The sequence below is a fragment of the Prionailurus viverrinus genome, chromosome A3, assembly GCF_022837055.1.
Source record: "Prionailurus viverrinus isolate Anna chromosome A3, UM_Priviv_1.0, whole genome shotgun sequence".
NCBI lineage: Eukaryota > Metazoa > Chordata > Mammalia > Carnivora > Felidae > Prionailurus > Prionailurus viverrinus.
The window spans coordinates 67,966,658-67,993,998 of record NC_062563.1 but is presented as its reverse complement, the minus strand read 5'-3'; the positions used below and the strand labels follow the sequence as shown (position 1 = coordinate 67,993,998).

General features: G+C 35.3%; 1 protein-coding gene across 2 annotated transcripts in view; it reads right to left on the bottom strand.

Moving 5' to 3' along the window:
* Positions 1-27,341, bottom strand: part of FOXN2 (forkhead box N2) — a 67,599-nt gene that overhangs the window by 9,583 nt on the left and 30,675 nt on the right. For both annotated transcript variants that reach the window (XM_047852795.1, XM_047852797.1), the window contains exons 2-4: positions 19,925-20,475; positions 8,242-8,366; positions 5,472-5,536 (exon numbers count right to left, since the gene is read on the bottom strand). In XM_047852795.1, coding sequence (XP_047708751.1) covers positions 5,472-5,536; positions 8,242-8,366; positions 19,925-20,461 — 727 coding nt within the window. In that variant the 5' untranslated portion in view covers positions 20,462-20,475. The remainder of the gene's footprint in view (positions 1-5,471; positions 5,537-8,241; positions 8,367-19,924; positions 20,476-27,341) is intronic.

Genomic DNA, 27,341 nt, shown 5'->3' with positions numbered 1-27,341 from the left:
GCTCAGTATTCTAACATGTCCCTGAAGAAAAAAAAGTGCAGACTCTAGCCCATATTGTATCTCTGTGTGAACTGGAAAAAAACAACTCTGCCTCCAGGTGAATGCTTCCCTGTATGAAGGCACACAGCTTGAAGACTGGAGTGTGGGTTGAATTTCAGACCCCACTTACTGTCTCAGCCAGATGTCCTTGGGCAGGGCACATCTTGAATGGCACTATGCAAAAGCCCTACAGAGAGATTCCTGCTACATGAAATAATTTTTCTTTTAATAAAAAAAAGGTCTATCTCGTTTCCAATTTTATTAAAAAGAGGCGGAGAAGGGGGAGGTGGTGGTGAGGGAGAATCTAGCACTGAAATACATTATGATGAGGAAACAATTTCAGGACATTTATAATCTTATAAATGAAGTACCTGTAAAATCTTATCAAAAAAAATTAGTGTATCTCTAGCTTAACCTCCCATAGTAAACTTCCATTAGAATTCAAGGAGTCATATTTCTGAAATATAATACCTAAAATAAAGAAAATTGATGAGGCTTATCCTGACAACATAAGAAAATTGCATGAACACCACATTTCTTTTCTCAGTTTCCAAATATTTAAAAATGATAACAAAACTAGGTATTATTTCTGTACAGTAGGACAGGAAATGTGTTCCTTAAATACATTTATTTCTTGTATAAATTACAGCCAAATTAATTTGAACTCTCCCACATGAAATTAACTTTATGAAACCAAAAACTTCTTTGCAAAAGGATTTTATCTGTATCTGGTTTGGTTTAGAACATTTGTAAGTGTGCTTACCATAATGCCTTGCCAATTAATTCTGGAAAAAAAAATCTAACTGCAAGAGAAATGACCCAAAACACTCAGTAATCAAGAATACCTGATTATCAATGATTTGTCCAAGGTACATTCTTGGAACAAAAACAACAAAAACACTTTACAAATTTTACAAAAACTTTACAATTTTAATTTGGAGTACCCAATCTGTTTTGCTATTAACAGTAAACTGAAGAGTTACTTATTGTCACAATTAAAAACACTTCACAATGTTACTTTTTCACTGACAATACTTCACACCATTTAAAAGGTAGCTGTGTTTTTAAAAAACATACTATTAGGTAGGTTATCTAACATGTCCAGTTCATAAAGAATAAAAATCTGGTGCTCCTATAAGGTCTTTTGTTTATATTTTCTGGCACTATTTAGATTAAGCAAATAATTAACTTCTAGTTGAAAGTCATTTGTCATTAGTCATGAGAGCTATCCAAATAGTGATTAAAAAAAAAAAAAAAACTTAGTTCAAAGTCTTATTATTTCTTTTTTCCTTCATAGTTCTGACTGGAGTTCAAAACCTGCTACTGATTTAACAACTGGTTCAAATAAATTTCCATCATAAGTGTTAATTTGTATGTCCTGGCTTCTATTTCACTAGGTTTGATGCTGGGAAATTATGAATGATCATTCAGAAAAAAATTAAAAGACACTAGGTTCAGCTATGTCAAAGTGAGGGTTTTTGAGAGAGAGGGAGAGAGAATCCCAAGCAGACTCCACACCGTGAGTGCAGAGCCCAACGTGGTGCTCAAACTCATGAACCAGGAGATCATGACCTGAGCTGAAACCAAGAGTTGGACGCTTAACCGACTGAGCCACCAACATGCCCCGAAGTGAGGGTTATAACACATTTCTGTTCTAACAGACTAACACATTTCTGTTATCTGATTCTCAATTCATTTGCTTAAGGAATGCTATGAGAACAAAAGAGGCAGAATTTAAATATTTACAAGCTCAGTAATAACTATAAGGACTTATTGCCTCTATCAAAACTAATATACACATTTAAAGAGCATCCAGAGAAGTTGTCTCTTGTGATTCTTTAATAGAGGAGAGCAATTTTGATAAATTGCTGATACTTTAAGCTGCTTGGGCCACTGGTTTACTTTCATTTCTATTAAGATACAAATTATGCTGATTTGCGACCTTAAATTTGCCCTTAGATTTGCACTTAGCCCATAATATCATCATTAACTGCCTAAAGTTTGTATTTTCTTGTAGTATACTAGTGCTTAAGTAGAAATACTAAAACTTACTAACTAGAATGTGAGTTCCATTTTTGTCATCTTTGTTCACTAATGTATCCTTGGTACCTAGTACATAAGTGTGCTCAATATTTAAGTGGATGAATTTATTCCAAACCCACACCAAACCAAAATACTGAGAATAACAGGTTTTGAGATCTCAGTATGAGATTCTTATGTCTCCTGCCGCGTTATACAATCCTGTAAACATAAATATTGGCACATAAAATTAGTCATTGAAAGGTGAGCAAGAGATACTTTAAACAAACTGCTGCACCTACTCTGGATGACAGTGACTGTTTCTCAAATTCCTATGCCTAAATAAGTTCTTCTGTTGCTCTTACATATTTTAAAGGTAGCTATAATATAATTATTAGTAAAGATGATTTTATGAAGTGATAGATGAATATAATATTGGATTCTAATACTGGAACTCAATGACACCAAAGTGATCTTTACAAAACACAATACTGACAATGTTGCCTCATTCTTTAAAGCCCTTCAGCAGCAACTCAGGCACCTCATACATGGTAGGAGTGCAGGTTCTGAAATCAGAGTTTCTGAGTTCTTTGTATGCCATTTACTAGTCGTGTGGCCTTGAGAAAGTTACTTACTCTCTTCAAACTTCAATCTCTGTATTTGTAAAAGGAAGTAACAATACCTCAAAGAGTTGGAAGGATTAAATGAGATGACACATTCAAAGCATCATAGTAAGAAACTCAGTGCTAACTAATGTTATAATTATAGGAAGGAGTTCAAACTCCTTACTCTAAGTAAGTTCTCTTTGATTTGGCTAATGCTTGCTTAAACTTCTTCATTTGCCTTGCCCATGCTAAGTGATCACATCTACAGCTACTGGACCAAGGCTATCCAATCCTCTTTTATACTCCTAGGCTTCAGCCAAACTCATCAGCCTGTGGTTCCCAGCAGATACCCTCCAACAAGGTCAAGTATTCCCCCAACTTTTCAGGTCTGGCTCAAGCACCACACTTTGTTTTCTAAGAGGCCTTTCCTAACCTACCTCTAAGCTTAATTTGCCACTCACTTCCTTTTTGTCCCAGTGTACTCTGCATAATTCTTATCAACCTTCTTCAATTAAACTGTATGGTTTTTCAGAGCAGGGCCTGGGTCTCTTTCAACTCTGCATATCTCAAAGCACCCATACATTGCTTGGCACCATGTGGGAATTCCACAATTAGTTATAGAATAAACAGTTGAATGTTTAGTCCCTTTACCACTGTGTTTTTTCAAACTTTTCCCTAAAAATGATATCAAGATAGAAAAAATGCAAATTTCCTCAACAGTCTATCAAACTACCCTAAAGCAACCTGATTTATATATGAATTTTCTCAAGTTTTTGTTTGGTCTTATGTTTTCCTCTTAAAACTCATAAGAACTGTACATTCTATTCCAGGACAGACCTGCATTTGTTTCAACCTAGAACACCAAGCACCCTTCCCACCAAGTCCATTATTACCAGGCCTAAGACTCACCAGTATAGAAATGGAGGGAAGTAAGCTGTTAGCAGCACTGAAGAGATGATGAACCATATGTATAAGTCGTTAGACGAAGGAGAAGTGCCTATGCTCCAGTTATGAAAAACTGGCTAAAACTAGCAAGAGAAAATTGTGGAAGTGTCTGCTCCCCAAAGGAAGAAGCAGAGTTAGGATGGGATGGCATAAGAGCAAGAAGAGATTCTAAATAAACCCAGAATTCACAAAGAAAATGTTCTCAAAATTTGCATATGAACTGAGCTTGAAAGACTAAAGGTCAAAACTTATTGAGATAATAAAAAGATGCAGTTTTAGCAATGCCTACATGTAAAGAGAAAGCACATTTGTCCATGCAGGGAATGAGAAAACAGATACTTGCCTTATGTTAAGTCAGAACATTATCTGAAGCAAACATGTAACTTCCTTGCAAGTTCTCTTGAGCTTTTTCATACTCTTTCCCTTCCTTATTTTTACAGACCATCTTCACACTAGGCTTGGTTTAGTGTAGTTCCAAAGAGCCAAAATGTGTCTGATACACAGAAGGGCTTTTGGTCTGAGGATTTCTGTTTTTGAATGTCATAGAAATGTCTCTAGGCCCCAAAGCAACAATGCTAGAAAACCTTATGTTAATACATCACTAATTTATAATATTAACTATGAGTAGAGGAAAAAACTACTACCTCAGAATTTTGATATACTTCTAAAAAGTCATCTACAAAATTCTGAAAGTTAACTTGTTACCTTCTTAAAGTTCTTTCCATTTAACCTATAAACGAAAAATTTTGAACTATATTCTAATCCAGGGGTTGGCAAACTTTTTCTGTAAAGGGTAATCAAATAAATAATTTAGGTTTTGCCAGCAAAGAAAAACCAAGGATACAATACAGAGATCTCTGTGGCAACTATTTAACTCTGCTCGTGACAAATTTTCATATGCCTTGAAATATTATTTTTATTATTTTTCAATTATTTACAAATATAAACTCAGAGGTTATACCTAAATAGGTGGTGGGCCAGATAGGGCGCAAAGGCCAAGGGCCCGAAGGCCAAAGGCCACCTCTTTTGAAGTCTAAGACAGACCTGAAAATACTGATAGTATGACTAAGAAACATTTTCCTTTTTTTTTTTTTTAAATGCTTATTTTTTGAGAGAGAAAGAGAGAGAGAGAGAGAGAGAGAGAGAGAGAGAGAGAGAGAGAGAGAGAAAGGGAGGAGGGGAGAGGCAGAGAGAGAGGGAGACACAGGATCTGAAACAGGCTCTAGGCTCTGAGCTGTCAGCACAGAGCCCAACAGGGGATTCAAATCCACGGACCTTGAGATCATGACCTGATCCAAAGTCAGACACTTGATTGATGGAGACACTCAGGCACCCTGCAAAGTATTTTCGTATTTCCTTCCTTCCTCCCTCCCTCCCTCCCTCCCTCCCTTCTTTCTTTCTTTCTTTCTTTCTTTCTTTCTTTCTTTCTTTCTTTCTTTCTTTCTTTTCTTCCTTCCTTTCTTTAATATGAAATTTATTGGCATATTGGTTTCCATATAACATCCAGTGCTTATCCTATCTTCCTATTTTCAAGAAAAAATATACATAAAAGGAAATGAAAAAAAGAGATATACAACAGCATACACAGTATGAGCCTAGCATTTGGAGAAAAAGTATGTGTGTATGTGTGTGCATGCATACATACATATCTACTCATACATAAGGGCAAACAAAGAACCAAAGTAATTAAAACAAAATGTTGACTATAGAATAAAGAGTAAGTTTTAGTTTCTTTTTTATAAGTGTTTTTATTTTCCAAATCTTCTACAACAAGCATATAATATACTTTTATGGTTAGAAAAAAAAAAAATCCTTATTTTTGACCTGAGTTTTTCGGATTTAAAATAATGTTCTTTCACATACCTTTGAGGGTTCGCACCTGGTTCTGCTTGAGTACAGAGCTTAAGAAGTGAGGTGATAAAGAGCCACTGAAAAATAGAGATAAGACAAATATGCTTATAAAAATCTTTATTTCACTTTTTATAGAACTTAGTCACAAATACAACTAATTTATACAATAAAAAACACAAACTATTTTTACCTTGTTTTCTTTGCTAATACTATTCAGTTTAGGAAGAATCTGCCAAAGCAGAAAGAGCATTAGATCCAAGATTAAATCACAACTATTTGGATGTTCTTAGGCAAAATAATTAATTTCTTAGTTTCTTCATCTGTAAAATAGGAATAATTAAACCTCCCACACAGGGTTGCTGTGATGATTAAATAATAATAATGCATTTAAAATGCCTGTAACAATAGATAATACATAATAGTTACTATTTGGTTTTGTATTGGATGCTTAAGTTTGATGATATTAATATAGGTGTTACCACAGAAATGAAAGCATTTATCAAAACAAATGTGTAAATAGAACTGTATGGTTCCTGATTTTATTAATAAATATCAATATCAAACTAATCTTGCTATATTCATAAAAACACCAGCAGTTTGGGCTTTTTTAATTCCAAAAATTAAAGCATTTTGGGGACACACTATTCCTGTTCTTTGGAATTTGTGATAGCATAAAAAAATCTGTTTTGCTGGGGTGCCTGGGTGGCTCACTTGGTTAAGTGTCCAACTCCTGATTTTGGCTCAGGTCAAGATCTCACTGTTATGAGTTTGAGCCCTACATTAGACTCTGTATGTAGCCTGCTTCTCTCTCTCTCTCTCTCTCTCTCTCTCTCTCTCTCTCTCTCTCTCCCTCTCTCAAAAAAAATATCTGTTTTGCTAAGTAAATTATAAGTATATTTTCTACTCACAGTTTCACATACACTTTATTTCATTGTCTTCCTCAACTCACCAATTATGACATGAAAGGGCTACACAAAGGCGTATCAGATGGAACCATCATTTTGCCAACAATGAAAAAGAAAATGTTTCTAAAAATATTAAGATAATGTTTTAAAGTAAAAAATTAGAATCTTTATGGTGTCATTTATGTATTTGTTTTTAAACCACAAATCATTTTTATTTAACATCTAAACATGATAAAGCTAAAAAGTACAAACATGAAAATGCAACATATCAAAGGCACAGTAAAGTGCATATTTGATGGTAGAGTGTCAATTCTCTCATTTAATCTTTAATTTAAAAAAAAAGCAGGGGCGCCTGGGTGGCGCAGTCGGTTAAGCGTCCGACTTCAGCCAGGTCACGATCTTGCGGTCCGTGAGTTCGAGCCCCGTGTCGGGCTCTGGGCTGATGGCTCAGAGCTTGGAGCCTATTTCCGATTCTGTGTCTCCCTCTCTCTCTGCCCCTCCCCCGTTCATGCTCTGTCTCTCTCTGTCCCAAAAATAAATAAAAACGTTGAAAAAAAAATTTAAAAAAATAAATAAATAAATAAATTAAAAAAAAGCAGAGCTAAATAACACACACAAATGACCAAAAGCAGAACTTACCATTAGTTTCCAAATTAATTTTTTAAACTAGTATACCTCATAAGCACCAACATTAACTAATAAAGAGAAGATACTAAGTCCCAAATAAGCACCAACATTAACTAATAAAGAAGATACCAAGTTCCAAACAAGGCTATAAACTCTGATGACTTCTTTTCTAGGTTTCATTTCATACAGACAAACTACTCAATAATTCTTGCGACAATAATCCTTCTAATCTACTAGTATAGTAAATAAACTTAAAATCTCAATGAGTATATAAATATATTACTGATTGCAACTTTAGCCTTACTAATTTTTTACTGTATTTTGGGTACAACAAGGTCTCTAAGTTAATTAAAATAGTTCAAGAAATTAAACATTGCATTAAATACTGATTAATTGTAGCTTTCTCCCTCCTTTTGTGTATGTTTGAAATTTTCCATTTAGTCTTTTATTAAAAAGCCTCTAAAATTTTCCAAAAAAGAAATTAACCATTGTTAGGCTACCCTCAAAAGTAACTCAACGAAGTCTGGCATTTTCAATTCAAATGAATGTACATAATAGAATTAAAAAAAACAGATTCTTTAGGAAAAGGAAACAAAACCAGATTTGAGGTACCATTTACAGCTTTGACTTAAATGGGAAAGCTATAAGATCAATAGGAGTCACTGAGTTTGAAAACAAAACCCAAGGAAATACATTACAATTATATTCACCAGCAAAAACGAAATGAATAAAAAAACTCAAAGCATTATTCGGCTTGTCAGACATTTTAAAATTTGAGACTCTGAACATAATTTTCAAAATAGTAAATGTGGTGTGAAAGAAAACCAAACTTAAAATAGAAAAGAAATATAAATATACATATAAAACTGTTACAGTGACAAACCATTAATCACCTTACTTTAGAAAGTTTATATATACTTTTAATTTGTCTTGTCTTTAGTATGCATTTGTATTGCAGACAATTAAAATAATTTAAACCTTTTGTACCTAGAATCATATTATAACTTTCTTTACATACCCAGTAGGGTGTATTTTCCAGAATTTATGTTCTTACCTATCAAATATCCTATTTCCTAATAACAAAGTTAGATATAAGTGAAAATGCCTTAGGCTAATGTCTTACCCCATATATTGGTCTCCATACAATAAAAAAAACCACACAGAAAACCTTACAACTTTGTTAAGTTTTTGTATCTCACACAATGGAATCTTATAAATCACCATTGACACTTTTATGGAAGATCCTGTACCTTTGTGGAGATGCAGGAGGGGTGTAGAATGTTAATGCTGAGGAAAAAGGTTGCTTCTTCAGTGCCTGCATAAGGTTGGGTTTATATTCTGGATCAACACACCATAAGGAACCTTTCCCATTAACCTAAAATAAAATACACAAGAATTATTTACCTGGAATCTTTAAGACCTACACAATCAGTGCCTAGATGTTTTTACTAAATGTGTGGGGGCAAAAAACCCTACAGTACCTTTTGAGTAGAATGTAAAGGATGAAATAAGCTTGCTATAAATGCATTGTGTGATTAAAAGCCCTAGAGGCAGATCTCCAGCTCTGCCATTTACCTGCTACGTGACCTTAGGAAAGTTAACCAACTCCTATCTCTCCAAGACACTCTCCATTCCTTCTTTTGGAAGGTAGGGATGATAACACGACCTACTTTATAGGACTGTTATGGATTAAATTATGCATAAGGGGCAGTACACAGTGCCTGGCACAGAGAGCCACAGGACATGCCAATCACTTCATTGTCTGTGAGAATGGTACAACGCCAAGAAGTACAGTGAAGAGCACGAAGGACTATACAATGTAGTCCTCCACATGCTAAGTTGTAACAAATGGAAGCCATTATAGGAAAAACAGAAAGAAAAGGAAAAATTAAGCTTTCTATGCAGCAACATTTCCCCAAAAGTAATAAGCAGTATATCAAATGATACATCAAAAAATAATTCTCATTTTTAATGGTATTAACAGTAATAGTTAAGTTAGCATTTAAAGTAAAATTTAGGGGCACCTGGGTGGCTCAGTCGGTTAAGCATCTGACTTCAGCTCAGGTCATGAGCTCATGAGTTTGAGTGAGTTTGAGCCCCATGTCAGGCTCTGTGCTGGCAGCTCAGAGCCTGGAGCCTGGATTCTGTGTCTCCCTCCCTCTCTCTGCCCCTCCCTTGCTCGCACTCTGTCTTTTTCTCTTTCTCAAAAATAAACATAAAAAAATAAAGTAAAATTTAAATTTAAAATGCAAATGATTTTTTTAAAAAATTTTTTTTTCAACATTTATTTATTTTTGGAACAGAGAGAGACAGAGCATGAACGGGGGAGGGGCAGAGAGAGAGGGAGACACAGAATCGGAAACAGGCTCCAGGCTCTGAGCCATCAGCCCAGAGCCCGACGCGGGGCTCGAACTCACGGACCGCGAGATCGTGACCTGGCTGAAGTCGGACGCTTAACCGACTGCGCCACCCAGGCGCCCAAAATGCAAATGATTTAATGAAAAGCACAGTAGAAGCCTCAGGGTGGCAAATCAACAACTGAGTATGGAAAAGACTCCTATAAAAGATAATGAAGAGGAAGGAAGCATTATTAGCCCTTAGAGGATTTAAGTTACAACATTTGAGGGACTTTTAGATAATATGGCAATGAACATATGAACCCAGATGCCACTGAAATAATCAACAGAATCTAAAAATTATGTAATTTGTATGATTACTAGAAACTGAAGAAACCATAAACAAAAGTGCCTGCTAAATTTCAAATGGGAGCTGCCTGAAGGAAGGGCTTGAGTGATCCACAGTTGGCCCCATGTGAAGGACCAGCTTAGAGGAAGGTAGGTGGACCTGATACCTGAAAAACCTCACTAATATTATCTAACATACAGAGAAAAGGCTAGGCTATGGGATAATTCCTTCAAATAGGTTTGAAAAATACTACACATTTTACTTCTCTCCTTCTTAGAAGGTCACACTACATATGACCTTCATATAACCTTAACAGGTTAAGGGATCTAAATATTTCTGTCATTAAGCCAGTTTTATATGGTTTCCTAAAATTATCCAACACAGAACTTCCTTCTCTCAGGTAATATTTGAGGAAGCTTGTGTTCTGTGGAACACCTATGAGAAAAATTGATGTAATTAGTGAATTTTTATAGACTACACTTTCAAAATATTAATGGAAAAAACTATAAACATTGATTAGGCCATTAAGAATAATAAATTTCCTTTTAAAGATCACAATTTTAGGAGCACCTGGGTGGCTAAGTGAGTTAAGTGTCTGATTCTTGATTTGGGCTCAGGTTATGATCTCATGTTTTGTGAGATGGAGCCCTGCATTGGGCTCTGTGCTGATGGCATGGAGCCTGCTTGGGATTCTTTCTCCCTCTCTCTGTCCCTCCCCTGCCCATGTGCACTCTTTGTCTCAAAATAAATTGAAATATCTGAAACCAGCTTTTATCATATCTGGGGAGGGGGGTATTATTATAATGTTATATAATATAAATAATGAAAATAAAATTGATAAATTGATAACTAAAAATTAGGAAAATAAGGGAACTGACAAATCAACAGAGTATTCTAAAAAACCATCAAAATATTATACATCCTAGTTGAGGTAGTCAAAGGAAATAAATGAAGGACTTTAGGAGCTGTGAGATCACCTGCTAACTCTTCCTTCAGGATAAATCTTTACTACTTCCTTTTTTTTTTAAATTTTTTTCTTTTCTTTTTCTTTTTTTTTGAGACAGAGAGAGAGAGAGAGAGAGAGAGACAAAGCACAAGCGGAAGAGGGGCAGGAAGAGAGGGAGACACAATAAGAAGCAGGCTCTGTGCTATCAGCAGAGAGCCCGACACAGGGCTCAAACCCACAAACTGTTGAGATCACTACCTGAGCCAAAGTTGGACACCCAACCAACAGAGCCATCGGCGCCCCTATCGTTTCCTATTTCCTTAGCTGAACATCCCTAACTGCACATCCTGAACAGTAGCTAGATGATAAATATATCCATACACATGTACCGCATCCACACATAGCCTTTACACAAAACTCCACAGCCATGCAAGAAGAAGATCCAAATTCAATCTCATCCCACTTCCCCAGAGCTAAACACTACTTGTACAGTGGTTAAGAGTGTAAGCCTTGGAACCATTTTGCCTCCTTTGGAATCCTGGTTTTGTCACTTAAGAGCTGTGTAATCTTCAGAAAAATGTCTATGTTCAAAATATAACTATATAAAACATAGTACCTATTTCAAGAATTACTGTATTGTAAGAGTTAATTCACATAAAGTGCTTAGAACACTGTCAGACAATAAGTACTCATTAAACATTGGCTACTGCTAATATATGTTCATTTTCTTTGTAGTGTTTTAAATTTTTTTTTAAAATGTTTATTATTTTTGAGAGAGAGACAGAGCGTGAGTAGGGGAGGGGCAGAGAGAGAGGGAGACACAGAATCCAAAGCAGACTCCAGGCTCTGAGCTGTCAGCACAGAGCGCAGCGCAGGGCTTGAACTCACGGACTGCGAGATCATGACCTGAGTGGTGGTTGGATGCTTAACCAACAGAGCCACCCAGACACCACTCTCTTTGTAGTTTTAAAAACTGTTCCTGTTTCCTCTAGTCTAATAGCATGCAAGTTTGTTTTTCTGTTTCTATTCTACTAGATATTGGCATTAAATTTTAACAAATATTTTTGAAGATTTTTTCTCTACAAGTGTTGAAAATCAACCATAAGGTATATAATCTTCTCTTCTCCCACCATGTGACGTTCAAAACTTCCTTAGAACTCATAAGATTAGTGAGTTTCAAACTGTTAAATTTTTTTTCATATTATACCTTTCTATTTCAAAAGCCCTTTGTTAAAATTTGAATTACACTTCATAATTAAATTAACAATTACTTGGACAACAATAAAATTTATGCGTGTTCTAGTCCCCTGTCTCCTTTTTGTTTATACAAAATCCTATATGATAGAAGCTGTTATGATTGCTGAAGATTTTACATGATGAATTCCAGAGTGTTTCCATGTCCCAAATTCTTCATCAAGATAATATTCTATTACTGAGGCTCTTTTATCTTCTGAACATCATGTCATAATTATTAGAGTAGAATGGCATAATATAAGAACACTGTTCCACAGGTATAAATAGTAAGGTCTTAATCATTGCTTATTGATTGGCAATGTGATATTGGACAAAACATTTAATCTCTAAGAGTCAGTCGTCTTACTCATATTTTATTCATAAAATAAAAAACCAGGCCACTTTACTGAGTTGTGAGGAGATTCGAATAAGGTAATTTATATGTGACACAGAGCTGGAAAATAAGTGAATACTTATTTCTAGGGGTTATTCTGAAATTGGCATAAAGTAAGAGTTTATATGGTTTAGTAACAGTATATTCCTCTAAGAGGGAGTTAAAAAAATCAACAATAAGAACAAAAATCAATTAGTTCTGAGTAAGACAGTAAAGGTAGTAAAGAACAAGGAATAAACTAAATTTAGAAGGGAAAATAGCTCTTGTCTTAGAAAAACTATGAGTGTTAGGCAGTTTTTAACATCCTAGCAACCCAGATGTATAGGAAAAGAAAAACCATGGGTGTCATACCATACTGTAATACAGAAAGAAACATACCATACTATTAGATGAAACTTTTCCTGGTCGTCAGCAGCAAAATACCACATGGACTATATATTAAGTATTTGAAATCTTGATTTGTTTTTCAAAGGAAGTCAAATTTTATATATGTATTTTTGGATTAAGTGACGAAATTTCTTAAATTAAATATATTTTCAGTCACTTGGCCCAAATTATAAATATGTTTCAATGATAGGGAAATAAAACTTTAAAACATTAGCACCCACAACATCCTTTGCTCCAACCCACTTCAGTTTCATATAGAAAAGATATGTCTGGATTATTTTTCATATATTGACTAAGACAATTATGTTAAGAATGTTAGTCATGTTCTATCTTGGTATTCCTGAGATTACACTCTTAGAAACTGTTTTGTTCGATAATCTACTTTTCAAATTCAATCGTGAGAATTACAAATTGTTTTGAACATAGCAGAATTGCTATTTCCTTGAAATAGTAAATTGGAAGAACTGGTACTGAAAACCTGCAGTTCAGGGCAGTTAAGTACCTTGAGTAAGGTCTCCAAATAACAGTCTGGTTTATGTTACCATGGCAGCATTTCCTTTCACTGGGTCTGTTCACAAACTATCAGTAACAAGAGATAAAACTATGTATTTGCTAACATTATGTTTTAAGATCTTCAGGAAAGAAAAATTTATTTTAAACTCTTACTTAAAAACCTTGCCCTTTTATTACTGTGCTTAGAAGACAGAACACAAATAATAAAGAGTTTCAGACGTTAAGTATTATTTTAAACTAAATTTGCCTATAACAAAATAAATCTTCTGTGCAATGGAAACAGGAAATGTGCATTCTCTCATTTACTATTTTGCATTGTGGAACTCTAAGGCGTCTGGACTTACTTGTTAAAGAACCACTGAAGGTGCTGAAGACATAAGGAAAATACTAAGAAATGAACTTCAAAAAGATCTAAATGTTAGTTGTAATGAAGAGTTTGGGAGAAAAGGCAATGTTCACTATTTCTGAAATGTTTTTATGTACTTGCCCTGTGCATTTTAATAGACTCCCCTCAACTACCTTTTCTGTGGTAAAAAAAAAAAAAAAAAAAATGAATTAAAAAGAATTAACTAATTAAAAAGGGCATTCATAACTCTTGTTTATAGCTTCTAGTATGAACTTTTATAGTGGTTGGCATGACTTCTTTCCTGGAATTCAGCTATTGAAGGGAGTCATCACTATGCAAATCTACAGACTAAAATTGTACTAAACCAGGCAAAATTTCTAACTTCACGGTTCCCAGCTAAAATTCCAGTTACAGTATTTTAGTTTGGCTTTATAAAAATTTAGGAAAGTAGATATAAGACCTAGATATTTAAATATTTAAAACATGAAACCTAAACCCAAGCAAAAAAAAATGTATCACGTTTAACTTTTATAAATACTGAGGCAGATAAATACCAAGCCAAGATTTTTAGACCTCTCTATTGAGAGCATAACTATGGTATGGATGACAGTGAAGGAAAGCTAATCAGCAGCTATCCAGCTGGTTGAGTATCATTTCCACTTTGTAGTTTGACCCAGACCTTGCCATCTTGCCTTTTTCTGAGATTATCATCTATAGATAAGAGATATTCATCAGAAAAGTGCTGTCAGGGTCGCCAAATTCAATTCCAACATTTACTGGAAGTAAGTATAATTTACTTGCCTTCTGCATATTATAAGAGAAACACAGTCATTTTGAAACACTAATTCAAGAAGTATTTCATACATAAAAAAAAAAAATCCACAAGCATTCCCAATCCTACTTGAATGTATCACACTTTCTGTCCAAATTTCAGACATTTAAGCAGGCTACTGATTTTTGAGAAGACCATCACCTGCCTTTCTCTCCTCTCACCCTGACCTCAGTTGTGACAGCTTGCTAATTTTTGTCCCAATATATTACAATTTCTCTATTTATTCTCATATTCTTTATTATCTCATAAGATGATTTATCTCTCTTTGTCACACTCTCCTTGTACTCTGTAATACTCTTCTTTCTTTCTTTCTCTGAGCACTCAAAAATGTTCAGGTTAATTATGTAAATAACACACACATTTACAAATTATGGTCAAGAACAGGTCCCTTTTGATCACTACCACAAATCAAACCACACTGGACATATTATTTTGCAACTTTTATTACAAACAATATCATAGTGAATATCATATACATCTCCTTGCATGCAAGTATGAATGTTACTCTAGGGAAGAAATCAGAATCTAATCCACTACATCAAAATATATGCACATTTCTAATTTTAATAACTGTAGTCAACTTGCCCACAAAAATGGTCATACTCAATTATACTCATATCAGTAGTGTGAAAATATTATTGTTTCCCCTATCCTTATCTAATTTGATATTACCAAACGTTTAAAATTTTTGCATTCTAATGGGTATAAATTACTTTTGGGGTTATTTTAGTTTGTATGTCCCTGACAACTTGTGAGGATGAATATCTTTGCCTGCTTATTGACCATTTATATTTCCTCCTCTGTTAATTGCCTGTTCATATTCTTGTCCATTTTCCTATTAGTTTTCTTTTTCTTATTGAATTAGATGAGTTTGTTACACACAGTGGTGTGCTGCTCACTGTAAACATCTCCCATCAACATCACATTTAATGACATAATACTGGTAGCTTGAAACTGGCCATGATGGAAATATTTATACCATGAAAATTTAGAGAACCTACATCCCCACCTACTTAATCCTTCAACATTTACCAGCACGCCATATTTTGAATCCTAATCTGTTGGCTGCTACTTGTCTCAATCACATCTTAGCAATCATTTTCAAGTTTTTGCAACATTTGATATTGTTGCTCATTCACACTTAAACTTAACCTCTTTAGATTCCATTACAACACACTTTTCCTAGATTTTTCTATTGAAAATCATTGCTGCTGATGACTTCAAAACTTAGAGCTTCAATCCCACATTACCACTATTCCTGGACCATACTTCTAAGTACCAAGTAGACATTTCCCCTCTTATGTCCCACCATAAGTATAAACACAATAGGTCTAAAACTAGTAAATAATTAAGTGATACAATTCAAAATAAAATCTAACAATGCACGTTGGAATGAACATATCCAACATTTCTAAAACTTTTAGTCATCTGAAAGGAAAGTTTGACTGAGAACTGGGGGAATTTGCCTCCAAGATGGCTCACTCACATGGCTGTTGGCAAGAGGCTGCTTAAATGTTCTTATGATATGGCAGCTGGGTTCCCCCACAGCTTGTTATCCAAAAGCGCAAGATGGAAGCCATAGTGGCATTTATGACCTAGCCTCAAAAGGCATGCTCCAGCATTTCCACAATATCCTCTTAGTTACACAACTCAGCCCTATTCATTATTGGCAGGAACTCTACCAGGGCATGAATACGGGAAGGTAGGGCTCATTTGGGGTTCTCTATGACAGAGATTGATCCTTTGAAATTACTGAAGCTTTTTCAATGGCCTAACACATAGTTGGTCTTCATAAATATTCCATATGTAGATGTGTTAGATAGCAACATGTTACAAAAGATAACTAATACAACCTCCTTTAAGTTAGCTGTAAGATGATGATGTGTCCTGATGTCTTGCTACTCATGGACTAATGGCACCAGGATCAACGGGGAACTAAGGGTACAAGACAAGTGAAAGAACTGAACTCTAAAGTATGACAAAGTCCTATGAGGAGAGATTGAACATATGCAATGTTTTATCTTTGGGAGAGCACAAATAAAGTGGTGGTCATAAAATAAGGTTAAAAAATAAAACTACTCAAATTTTAACAAATTCTTTTTTTAAAAAAATTTTTATTTTGAGAAAGAGAGAAAGAGACAGTGTGAGAGAGCAGGGGAGGGGAAGAGAGAGAGACAGACAGACAGACAGACAGACACCCAAGCAGGTTCTGTATGTACAGCATGGAGCCTGATGCAGGGCTTGGTCTAATGAACTGTGATATCATGACCCGAGATGGAAGCTTAACCAACTGAGCCATTCAGGCACCCCGATTTTAACAAATTCTTAAAAGCCAAGAATGAGCTAGCAAGATAACTGAGCATCCTGGGATATCTACTCGCCAGAATTTTTCTATGAGTCTCCATCCAGTGCTCCAGAGGAAGACTGGAGGCAGTGAGAAATACCCTTGGAGATGATGATGGGATGTGCAGAACATACTAAGGTTTAAGCCTGGAGCAAGAATATCAGGCAAAGCTCATCCATGTTCCAGGCCCTAAATGAGCACAAGATAAGATGAGGTGTCACTGTGGGACAGGCACAAAAACTGGGCAAAACTCCACTATGAAGCCAAAGCTGCCTGCCACTAAGAGAGAGGCAAAACACCCTTTTCATCCCAGTCCCAGACAAAGGATGACTGCTGCTGGGAGAGAAATACAAAACTCAGCTATCCTCACACTTTACTGACACTAGGCAATGGCCATGTGTCATTAGGTAATGGGCAGGAAATCTGCTCATGCTCAGATGATACAAAGCAGAGATATACTTCCACTGAGAAAGGAAATGGTCACTCACTTATACCCAGGACCGTCCACTGATAGTAGGCAGAGTTTATTTACCATGATAGGAATGAGCAGGAAATTGGCCTGAGCTCTGAACAGTGTTATCCAATAGGACTTTCTACAGTGACAGAAATATCATATATCTGTACTGTCCAATATGCCAACCACTAGCCACATGTAGATAACTGGCTACTGATAAGTGCGGCCCTAGACTCTTCTCTGAGTAGATGGGAGAGACTGTCTGCTCCCAGGGGAGGCAAGCAAAGTCCTACTTTTGAGACAGGCATAAGAGCCTGCTTAATACTAAAACTAGAACAGAAGAATCAAGAAACTCATGTTCCCACCTCAAGAGCCTCATACCAAGTAACAAGCAATTGTTATGGGAGGGAAAAGAGCACAGACAGAAATAACTAACTCTCCTCCTGCCCCCAAACGTATCACAAGCTGAAAGATGAAGGTAGAGCAAAAATGCTAAGGAACATCATCTAACACTCCAGGACTTTCACTAAGCACAAAGTATTATCAGTCCATTTCTACATGAATTTGAAGCCTGTGGTATTCTGAAGGTAATTATGACAACCACAAAACCCAAACCCAGCCCAATTATTTACAAAGATTGACCAACACCTGTTTCACACTAACAGACAAAAGTAGAGGCATGTCTATTTCTGAATAGAAATATTATTTGCCTCAGTCTCTACCATTATTTTATAAATAATGTTTGACATTTAATTCAAAATTAGGAAACACACACAGAAACAGGAGATAAAACACTCAACAAAACCAAACACAGAGATGGATGAGATAATGAAGTTATCAGACAGACACCATATCTATAATTAATATGTTTATGGATCTAGTGGGAAATTTTAGCAGAAAGATGGAGATTAATTTTATTGTTATTTTTTAAATGCTTATTTATTTTTCAGATAGCACAAGCAGCATAGGGGCAGAGAGAGAGAGAGAGAGAGAGAGAGAGAGAGAGAATCCCAAGCAGGCTCCATAGTATCAGTGCACAGTCCAACACAGAGCTCGAACTCATGAACTTTGAGATCACGACCTGAGCTAAAATCAAGTTGGCTGCTTAACTGACTGAGCCACCCAGATGCTCCAAGATGGAGACTACTTTTAAAAAGGCAAATAGAAGGGGGCACCTGGGTGGCTCAGTCAGTTGGGCATCGGACTTTGGTTCAGGTCATGATCTCACAGTTCATGAGTTCAAGCCCCACATTGGGCTCTGTGTCAACTGCTTAGAGCCTGGAGACTGCTTTGGATTCTGCGTCTCCCTTTTTCTCCACCCCTCCCCCACTCGTGCTGTCTCTTCCTCTCTCTGAAAAAATAAATAAATAAAAAAAATTAAAAATAAAAAAATAATAAGGCAAACAGAAATGCTATAAATGAAAAATATGCACAAGTCCTTTATCAGGCTTATCGACAGAATGAACACAACAGAGGGAAGACAGAATCTACAGAAAGATAAAAATTATCCAAACTGAAACAAAGAGAGAGAAAAGAGTAGGAACTGGGGCAAAGTAACCAAGAGGTAAGAAAGAGCAAATGGTCTAATATATTTTTACTTGGAAGCCCAGAAGTGGGAAGTGAGCCACAAGAAATATTTAGATATAATGAACAAAACTTTCATAAATTTAAATAATGACAGATCTGATAATGACAATATCCAATAACAAATCACAGATCCAAGAACCTTTGAAAAACCAAAGGCAAGATACAAAAAAAACCAAACAAAACAAAAACCACACCTAGGTGCATCATAGTCAAACAGTGATATAAAGAAAAAAGTCCTTGTGGGAGGGGAGATGGGGTAAGGGGTATTAAGGAATTTACTACTGAAATCACTGTTGCACCATGTGCTAACTAACTTGGATGTAAATTATAAAAAAAAAAAGAAAAGAAAAGAAAAGAACTATTTCAAAGGAACAAAGAATGGCAGCAGACTTCCCATCAGAAACTATATAAGCCAGAAGATAGGAGAGTAACATCTTTAGAATACTTAAAAAAAACAAAAAAACAAACACACCTGTTAAACTAGAATACCCATCTTCCACAAAAGATTTTTATAAATTCAATGCTATAAGAAATGTTAAATAAACTTCTCCAGGAAAAAAGAACTAATCCAAATAAGCATCAGGATTGGTCAACTTCTCTGTGAAAGGCCAGATATTAAGTGGTATAATGGTAATATGATTTGAAGGTAGACTGTGATAAATTAAAGACACATACTGATAAGTGTGTAACAACCCACCCCTAAAAAAAGAATAGCTGATAAGCCGATAGTAGAGATAAAACTGAATCATAAAAAAAATACTCAATCCTTAAAAAAAACAGGAAAAATGGGGGGAAAGAACAGAGCAAATAGAAAACAAACAGCATGATCATAGATTTAAATCCAACCATATCAATTACATTAATGTAAATAGTCTACATTACAATTATAAGGCAGAGACTGCCGTATTGAATAAATTAAGAGTAATATACTGATACAGTTGACAGGAACAGTATAGAAACTAAGAATAGAAAATTAGAATATTAGAAAACTGATCTATGTACCTATAGTAGACTGAAATTCTGTTAGATTTATATAAATATTTAAGAAATTTAAAAACATCTCAAATGAAAGCAAATGAATATAATTAAGCTCAAACTGAAGTAATCATGAGTTGACTATTTTTTGCCTTCCTTTAATTTCCCCATATTTTAAGGTCTCTATGTTAATTTTCCCCCACCTGCCCAAATATAGCAATGTTCATAAACACTGACCTTGCCATGGCTTCTTTCCACTTTCTGAAAACATTTATTCAGGGACAGATTATGTCGAACAGAATTCTTCCAGCCTGTTGGTGCAGTGGCAAAATATGGGAAGCGGTCCAAAATCCAGCTATAAATTTCTTTGACAGGCAAACATTTATTTGGAGAGTGTTCAATAGCCATGTAAATGAGAAGACTAAAGGAATATGGGGGCTTTGAAGTTGCTGATTTTTTTTCTGGGTTCGGATAGCAAGATGGTCCTAAGGATGGCATATCATCTCCCTCTATGTCATACAATGGACTAACAATTGGAAGACCCTCACTTCCGAAGCTGAAGTTTGTTAGAAGATTAGTACTTTCATGAAGCCAGTTCAAGTTTGTGAGTTCATCATCTGCTGACTCACTGTCCACTAGAGTGGCCTTAGGCCTGGCAGCATCAACAGCTTCAGGCAAGCTTCCCATTTTGTAAATCTGGCTTAATCCTGCAACCTTTTCAGTTCCTGGAGTTTCAGCTCTCTTTTCTGGAGTCATTCCAATTACTGGACCCATTTACTCTTACAGTTCTGCAATAAAGGAAACAATTGTCAATCAATATAATACTTAAGATTTTTAAGCTCATGGAAAAAGAAAATACATATTTAAATATCACCAAAATCAGAAATTTTTCAATCAATTATACCACATAATATTTAAGCACAGTATTTGTGTAACAAAGACATTAAGGTTACAATACAAGGAACAGAGCTTATTTCATGGTATTAGAAATGACTGTAAATAAAATATAGTATTAAAACACCATATGTATGAGTCACATTAAGAAAATTAAATAATTGTGAATACTTACTAAAGTCCCTAGCCCACAGTTATAGCCTAATGGTAATGCTTCTTATTATTAAAAATGAGCAGACTTTCTTTGAATTGTAAGAGTTTATAATCTATGCATTTTAAGGATCTATGACCTATTGTAACAGTCATACATATGGCTCAATACAGAAAATAACCAAATTTAAAACATTGCTTAAATAATAATTCCAAATAAACCCTTTCCTCAAATATGAAATATTTATTATAAAGAGATAAACAGTTTCTAATATTTTTATAGTATATCATACTAAAAAGATAACATTTCTTATTCACTAAATTCATTATCACCAAATTAAATTTACTATAAATTTATTATTTCTTCTGTACATTCTAACATTTTTAATTGAATTCTGTATCATCTCATCAAGTACTGACACCGAAAGGCTGACATTCTTGAAGTAAAATTTGAATTGTAACTATTTTCAAGGAGAAGAAAGAAAGATATTTCTAAACTACCCTTTTTTATTTCTATTTTCTCAAATGTCTTTTGTTTTGCTTTTGGAACATACTTCAATACAAAAAACTTATGATGGGAGAATAACTGACCAAAGAGAAAAGTAATAGACCTAAGGTGCTATTTAATTCATTTTCAATGGTTCATAAAAGTACCCTACTTAGGAATTCAGTGAAAAACCTTCCATGTCTTCCTATTCTATCTACTTTGCTTATATAACTGAAATAAGAGAAGTATCTCCAGAGTTTTATTTTACTTAGAACAAAGCTGGCAGGTTACGCTAAGAATTATGAAAAAGATTTTATATGTATAACACTCCTATCTGGATTCTGGTAGCTACTAATAGATGTAGTCTCAAAGCACTTAATTATCAACAGCATCAGCTAATATTTTGGGGGCCAGATGTTGTGCTAAACACCACAAACTATATCTCAATTAACCATCAATTAAACTCTCTATATAAAGTAGGCACAATTATTAACCCAATTTTATAAATGAGGAAAATGACTCAGAGGTGAAGCATCCTGTTTTAGCTTACCTGATCAGTAAATGAAAACAACAGAATTTAAACCCAGAAAGACTGAGTTCTGAACCAAAATTAACTACTACATTATCCTGGTATCAATGCATACACAACACCTGTGAATACCAATGACTCAATCCTATCCATCTTAAATCTCATCATTGTTCTCTCCATATCAAGTTCCTATCTTTCTTACTTACACCTGTATCTATAACTTGACATATTAAGACACTTTAAAAACAAAAAGATCAAACTGTAACAAATATGGTTTCTATTTCAATCAATTATGCAAACCACACATTCATAAACATACACACATCTGTGCATACATGCACACACTATATTTCAGATGACATTCTGTCCAATGTAGCTGGCCAAATTATTCACTTTACCACCTAAGTCTCTCTACCCATAGAGAATTCCAAAAATGTGAATGAGAATTCAATGGCTGAAGAATGTCTTGCTTCCTTAAACAAACAAAAAAACTCAGCGCTCAACGTTCAAAGAAAAGAATGACTAATTTCCAATGTTCTAACTTTTACCTCTCACCTATATCTCCATTTATTTTCATTTACATATAGAAATCAGAGAGTAGCACGTATCAGTAGCTAACATTTACTGAGATTTTACTATACTACAGATACTATGCTATGAACTTTATAATCTCTACTTACTCTGCATGGCTATTCAGTTCTGTATATGGCCCTTTCAGCCATGAATTCTGTAATATGTAATTTTTTTACTTTTGTATTCCTAATGAATCTTAACAAAATGTTCAGCATGAATAGGCATTCAAATTATAATTATTTCAAACTGAAATGAACATATAGTCAACATATATGTTTATTCTGTATTTGCCTTTAAGAATTATTTTATTTTAGGAAGAACAAATATTGTTAAAATGTTAATACTACCCAAAGCAATCTACTTATTCAATGCAATACATATCAAAATAACACCAGCATTCTTCACAGAATGAACAAACAATCTTAAAATTTGTATGGAACCAGAAAAGACCCTGAATAGCCAAAGCAATCTTGAAAAAGAAAACCAAAACAGGAAGCATCACAATCCCGGACTTCAAGCTATATTACAAAGCTGTAATCATCCAGACAGTATGGTACTGACACAAAAACAGATATTCAGATCAACAGAACAGAATAGAGAACCCAGAAATGGACCCACAAACGTATGGCCAACTAATCTTTGACAAAGCACAAAAGAACATCCAATGGAATAAAGACAGTCTCTTCGGCAAGTGGTGCTGGGAAAACCGGACAGCAACATGCAGAAAAATGAACCTGGACCACTCTCTTACACCATACACAAAAATAAACTCAAAATGGATGAAAGACCTAAACATAAGACAGGAAGCCATCAAAATCCTAGAGGAGAAAGCAGGAAAAAAACCTCTTTGACCTCAACCACAGCAACTTCTTACTCAACATGTCTCCAGAGGCAAGGGAAACAAAAGCAAAAATGAACTATTGGGACCTCATCAAAATAAAAAACTTCTGCACAGCGAAGGAAACAATCAGCAAAACTAAAAGGCAATTGACAGAATGGGAGAAGATATTTGCAAATGACATATCAGATATAGGGTTAATATCCAAAATCTATAAAGAACTTATCAAACTCAACACCCAAAAAGCAAATAATCCAGTGAAGAAATGGGCAAAAGACATGAATAGACACTTCTCCAAAGAAGACATCCAGATGGCCAACCGACACATGAAAATATGCCCAACATCACTCACCATCAGGGAAATACAAATCAAAACCACAATGAGCTACCACCTCACACCTGTCAGAATGGCTAACATTAACAACTCAGGCAACAACAGATGTTGGCGAGGATGCGGAGAAAGAGGATCCCTTTTGCACTGCTGGTGGGAATGCAAACTGGTGCAGCCACTCCGGAAAACACTATAGAGGTTCCTCAAAAAATTAAAAATAGAACTACCCTATGACTCAGCAATTGCACTACTGGGTATTTATCCAAGGGATACAGGTATGCTGTTTCGAAGGGACACATGCACCCCAGTGTTTATAGAAGCACTATTGACAATAGCCAAAGTATGGAAAGAGCCCAAATGTCCATCAATAGATGAATGGGTAAAGAAGATGTGGCATATATATATACAATGGAGTATTACTCGGCAATCAAAAAGAATGAAATCTTACCATTTGCAACTACGTGGATGGAACTAGAGGGTACTATGCTAAGTGAAATTAGTCAGAGAAAGACAAATATCATATGACTTCACTCATATGAGGACTTTAAGAGACAAACAGATGAACAAAAGGGAAGGGAAGCAAAAATAACATAAAAATAGGGAGGGGGACAAAATATAAGAGACTCTTAAATATGGAGAACAAACAAAGGGTTACTGGAGGGGTTGTGGGAGAGGGGATGGGCTAAATGGGTAAGGGGCATTAAGGAATCTACTCCTGAGATCATTGTTGCACTATATGATGATTAACTTGAATGTAAATTTAAAAAATAAATTAAATTTAAAAAAAAGAATTATTAATTTTACAGGTGCCTGGGTGGCTCAGTTGGTTAAGCAAAAGACTTCAGCTCAGGTTATGATCTCACAGTTCGTGGGTTCTAGCCCCACATCAGGCTCTGTGCTCACAGCTCGGAGACTGGAGCCTGCTTCAGATTCTGTATCTCCCTCTCTCTCTGTCCCTCCCCCGCTCACACTCTGTCTCTCAAAAATAAATGAATGTTAAAAAATTTTAAGAATTATTTTATTTTAGAAGAAATCCTTAATGCTAGAAAACATCGTAACTAGTAACAATCATAAAACTGAAATTCACTGTTACTATTAAGGAAATGGGAGTGAGGTAAGCCATTTGCCTAAGGTTCTAAAACTAGTAAACAGTAAAGCCAAAATCATAAACTGGGCTAAGTTCAATATTCAAGTTTTTTGTCTAGTAGAGTACACTCAATCTCTTAAGGAACTTACATTTTTAGCAGTACTACTTAAAACAAATACTGTTGACAGAATAAGATATATATTCCCCTCTGAAACTAATTCAAATGTTTGCAAATATATGTTATTCCTCTGAATTACAAGTTTAGAATAAAGTCTCATTACTTTAAGATGTAAAGCAATATTATGACAGCATATATGCCAAAGATTACACAAACTGTACAGCCAAGCAAAGTTAAAAAATCAAGTACTGACTGAAAGGTTGACATTCTCTTCATAACATTTCAACGGTGACTATATTTTCAAGGAGGGAAAAAGGGCTGTTTCTGAACTATCCTTTTAGAATACTTCAGGACATCATCCATTTAGAATACTAAGTCCTGGGGCGCCTGGGTGGCTCAGTCTGTTAAGCATCTGACTTCGGCTCAGGTCATGATCTTGCAGTTCATGAGTTTGAGCCCCGCATCGGGCTCTGTGCTGACAGCTCGGAGCCTGGAGCCTGCTTCAGATTCTGTGTCTCCCTCTCTTGGCCCCTTTCCCGCTCATACTCTGTCTCTCTCTGTCTCTCAAAAATGAATAAAATCGTTAAAAAAAATAAAAAAAAAACAAAGAATACTAAACAGACAAAGGATCTTTTCCCACAAGTCAAATAAAGATATAACTATAAATAGCAAACATATTAGAAAATACCAAACTTTGCCAATAAAGAAACACAAAGCAATTGATAACACATATGGTATGATAACGTATTTAGCACAATGGTTGGTATACAGTAAGCACAAACATTAGACATAAAAATATCAACTTTTGCCCAAATTGGCAATGGTTTAAAAAAATATTTAATACATGATTTTGGGCAAGGACCTAGTGCATTTTAGAATGCTAAATGGTAGTGTGTACCAAGAATCATTTAAAATGTCATACTCTTTGACCCAATAATTCATAGATTAATGGAACAGAATTGAGAACCCAGCAATAAACCCACAAATATATGGTCAGTTAATCTAAGATAAAGGAGACAAGAACAACGAGGAAAAGACAGCCTCTTCGACAAATGGTGCTGGGAAAACTGGACAGCTACAAGCAAAAGAATGAAACTGGACCACTTTCTTAAAGCATTCACAAAAATAAACTCAAAATGGATTAAAAACGTAAATGTTAAGACCTGAAACCAGAAAACTAAAAGAAAAAGTCAGCAATCTCTTGGACAGCAACTACAGCAATATTTTTCTAGATCTGTCTCCTCAGGCAAGGGAAACAGAAGCAAAAATAAACAACTGGTACTGTACCAACCTAAAAAGCTTTTGCACACAAAGGAAACCATAAACAAGATGAAAAGGCAATCCACTGAAAGGAAGAAAATATTTGCAAATGATATATACATTAAGGGGTTAAATATCCAAAATCTATAAAGAACTCTTACAACTCAACACGAAAAAACCCCTAAATAATCCAATTAAAAATGGGCAGATGACCTGAACATTTTTCCAAAGACATACAGATGGACAACAGACACATGAAAAAATGCCCAACATCACTAACCACAAGGAAAATGCAAATCAGAACCAGAATGAGAGGGGCACCTGGTGGCTCAGTCAATTAAGCATCAGACTTCAGCTCAGGTCATGATCTCACAGTTTGTGAGTTCAAGCCCCACATCAGGCTCTCTGCTGTCAGGGGAGAGCCTGCTTTGGGTCCTCTGTCTCCCTCTCTGTCTGCCCTTCCCCGGCTTGTGCACTCTCTCTCAGAAATAAATAAACATTAAAAAGAGAGAGAGAGAGAGAAAGAGAGAGAGAGAGAGAGAGAGAACCAGAATGAGGTATCACCTTATACCACCCAGAATGGCTAGTATCAGAAAGATAAGAAATAACAAGTATTGGTGAGGACATGGAGAAAAGGGAATAGGGAACTCTCATGAACTACTGATGAAATATAAATCAGTACAGGGGCGCCTGGGTGGCGCAGTCGGTTAAGCGTCCGACTTCAGCCAGGTCACCATCTCGCGGTCTGTGAGTTCGAGCCCCGCGTCAGGCTCTGGGCTGATGGCTCAGAGCCTGGAGCCTGTTTCCGATTCTGTGTCTCCCTCTCTCTCTGCCCCTACCCCGTTCATGCTCTGTCTCTCTCTCTGTCCCAAAAATAAATAAAAACGTTGAAAAAAAAAATTAAAAAAAAAAAAAAAGAAATATAAATCAGTACAGCCACAGTGGAAAATAGTATGGAGATTTCTCAAAAAATTAAAAATAGAAGTATCATACAATGGATAAATAAACAAATAAATAAGATAAGGTATATATATGCAATATTGCTCAGCCATAAAAAGGAATGAAATCTTGCCATTCATGACAACATGAATGGACCTAGAGGATATTACGCTAAGTGAAATAAGCCAGACAGAGAAAGACAAATACCATATGATTTTACTTACATGTGGAATCTAAAAAACAAAACAAACAACATCAATAAAGAGAGAAACAGACTCACAAATATGAAGAATTGGTAGTATTAAAGGGAAGAGTACGGGAGGGATGGGTAAAATGTGTAAAAGGGATGAAAAATACAAACTTCCAATTATAAAATAAATAAGTCACAGAGATGAAAAGTATAGCACAGGGAATATAGTCAATAATATTGAAATCTACTTATTGTGAT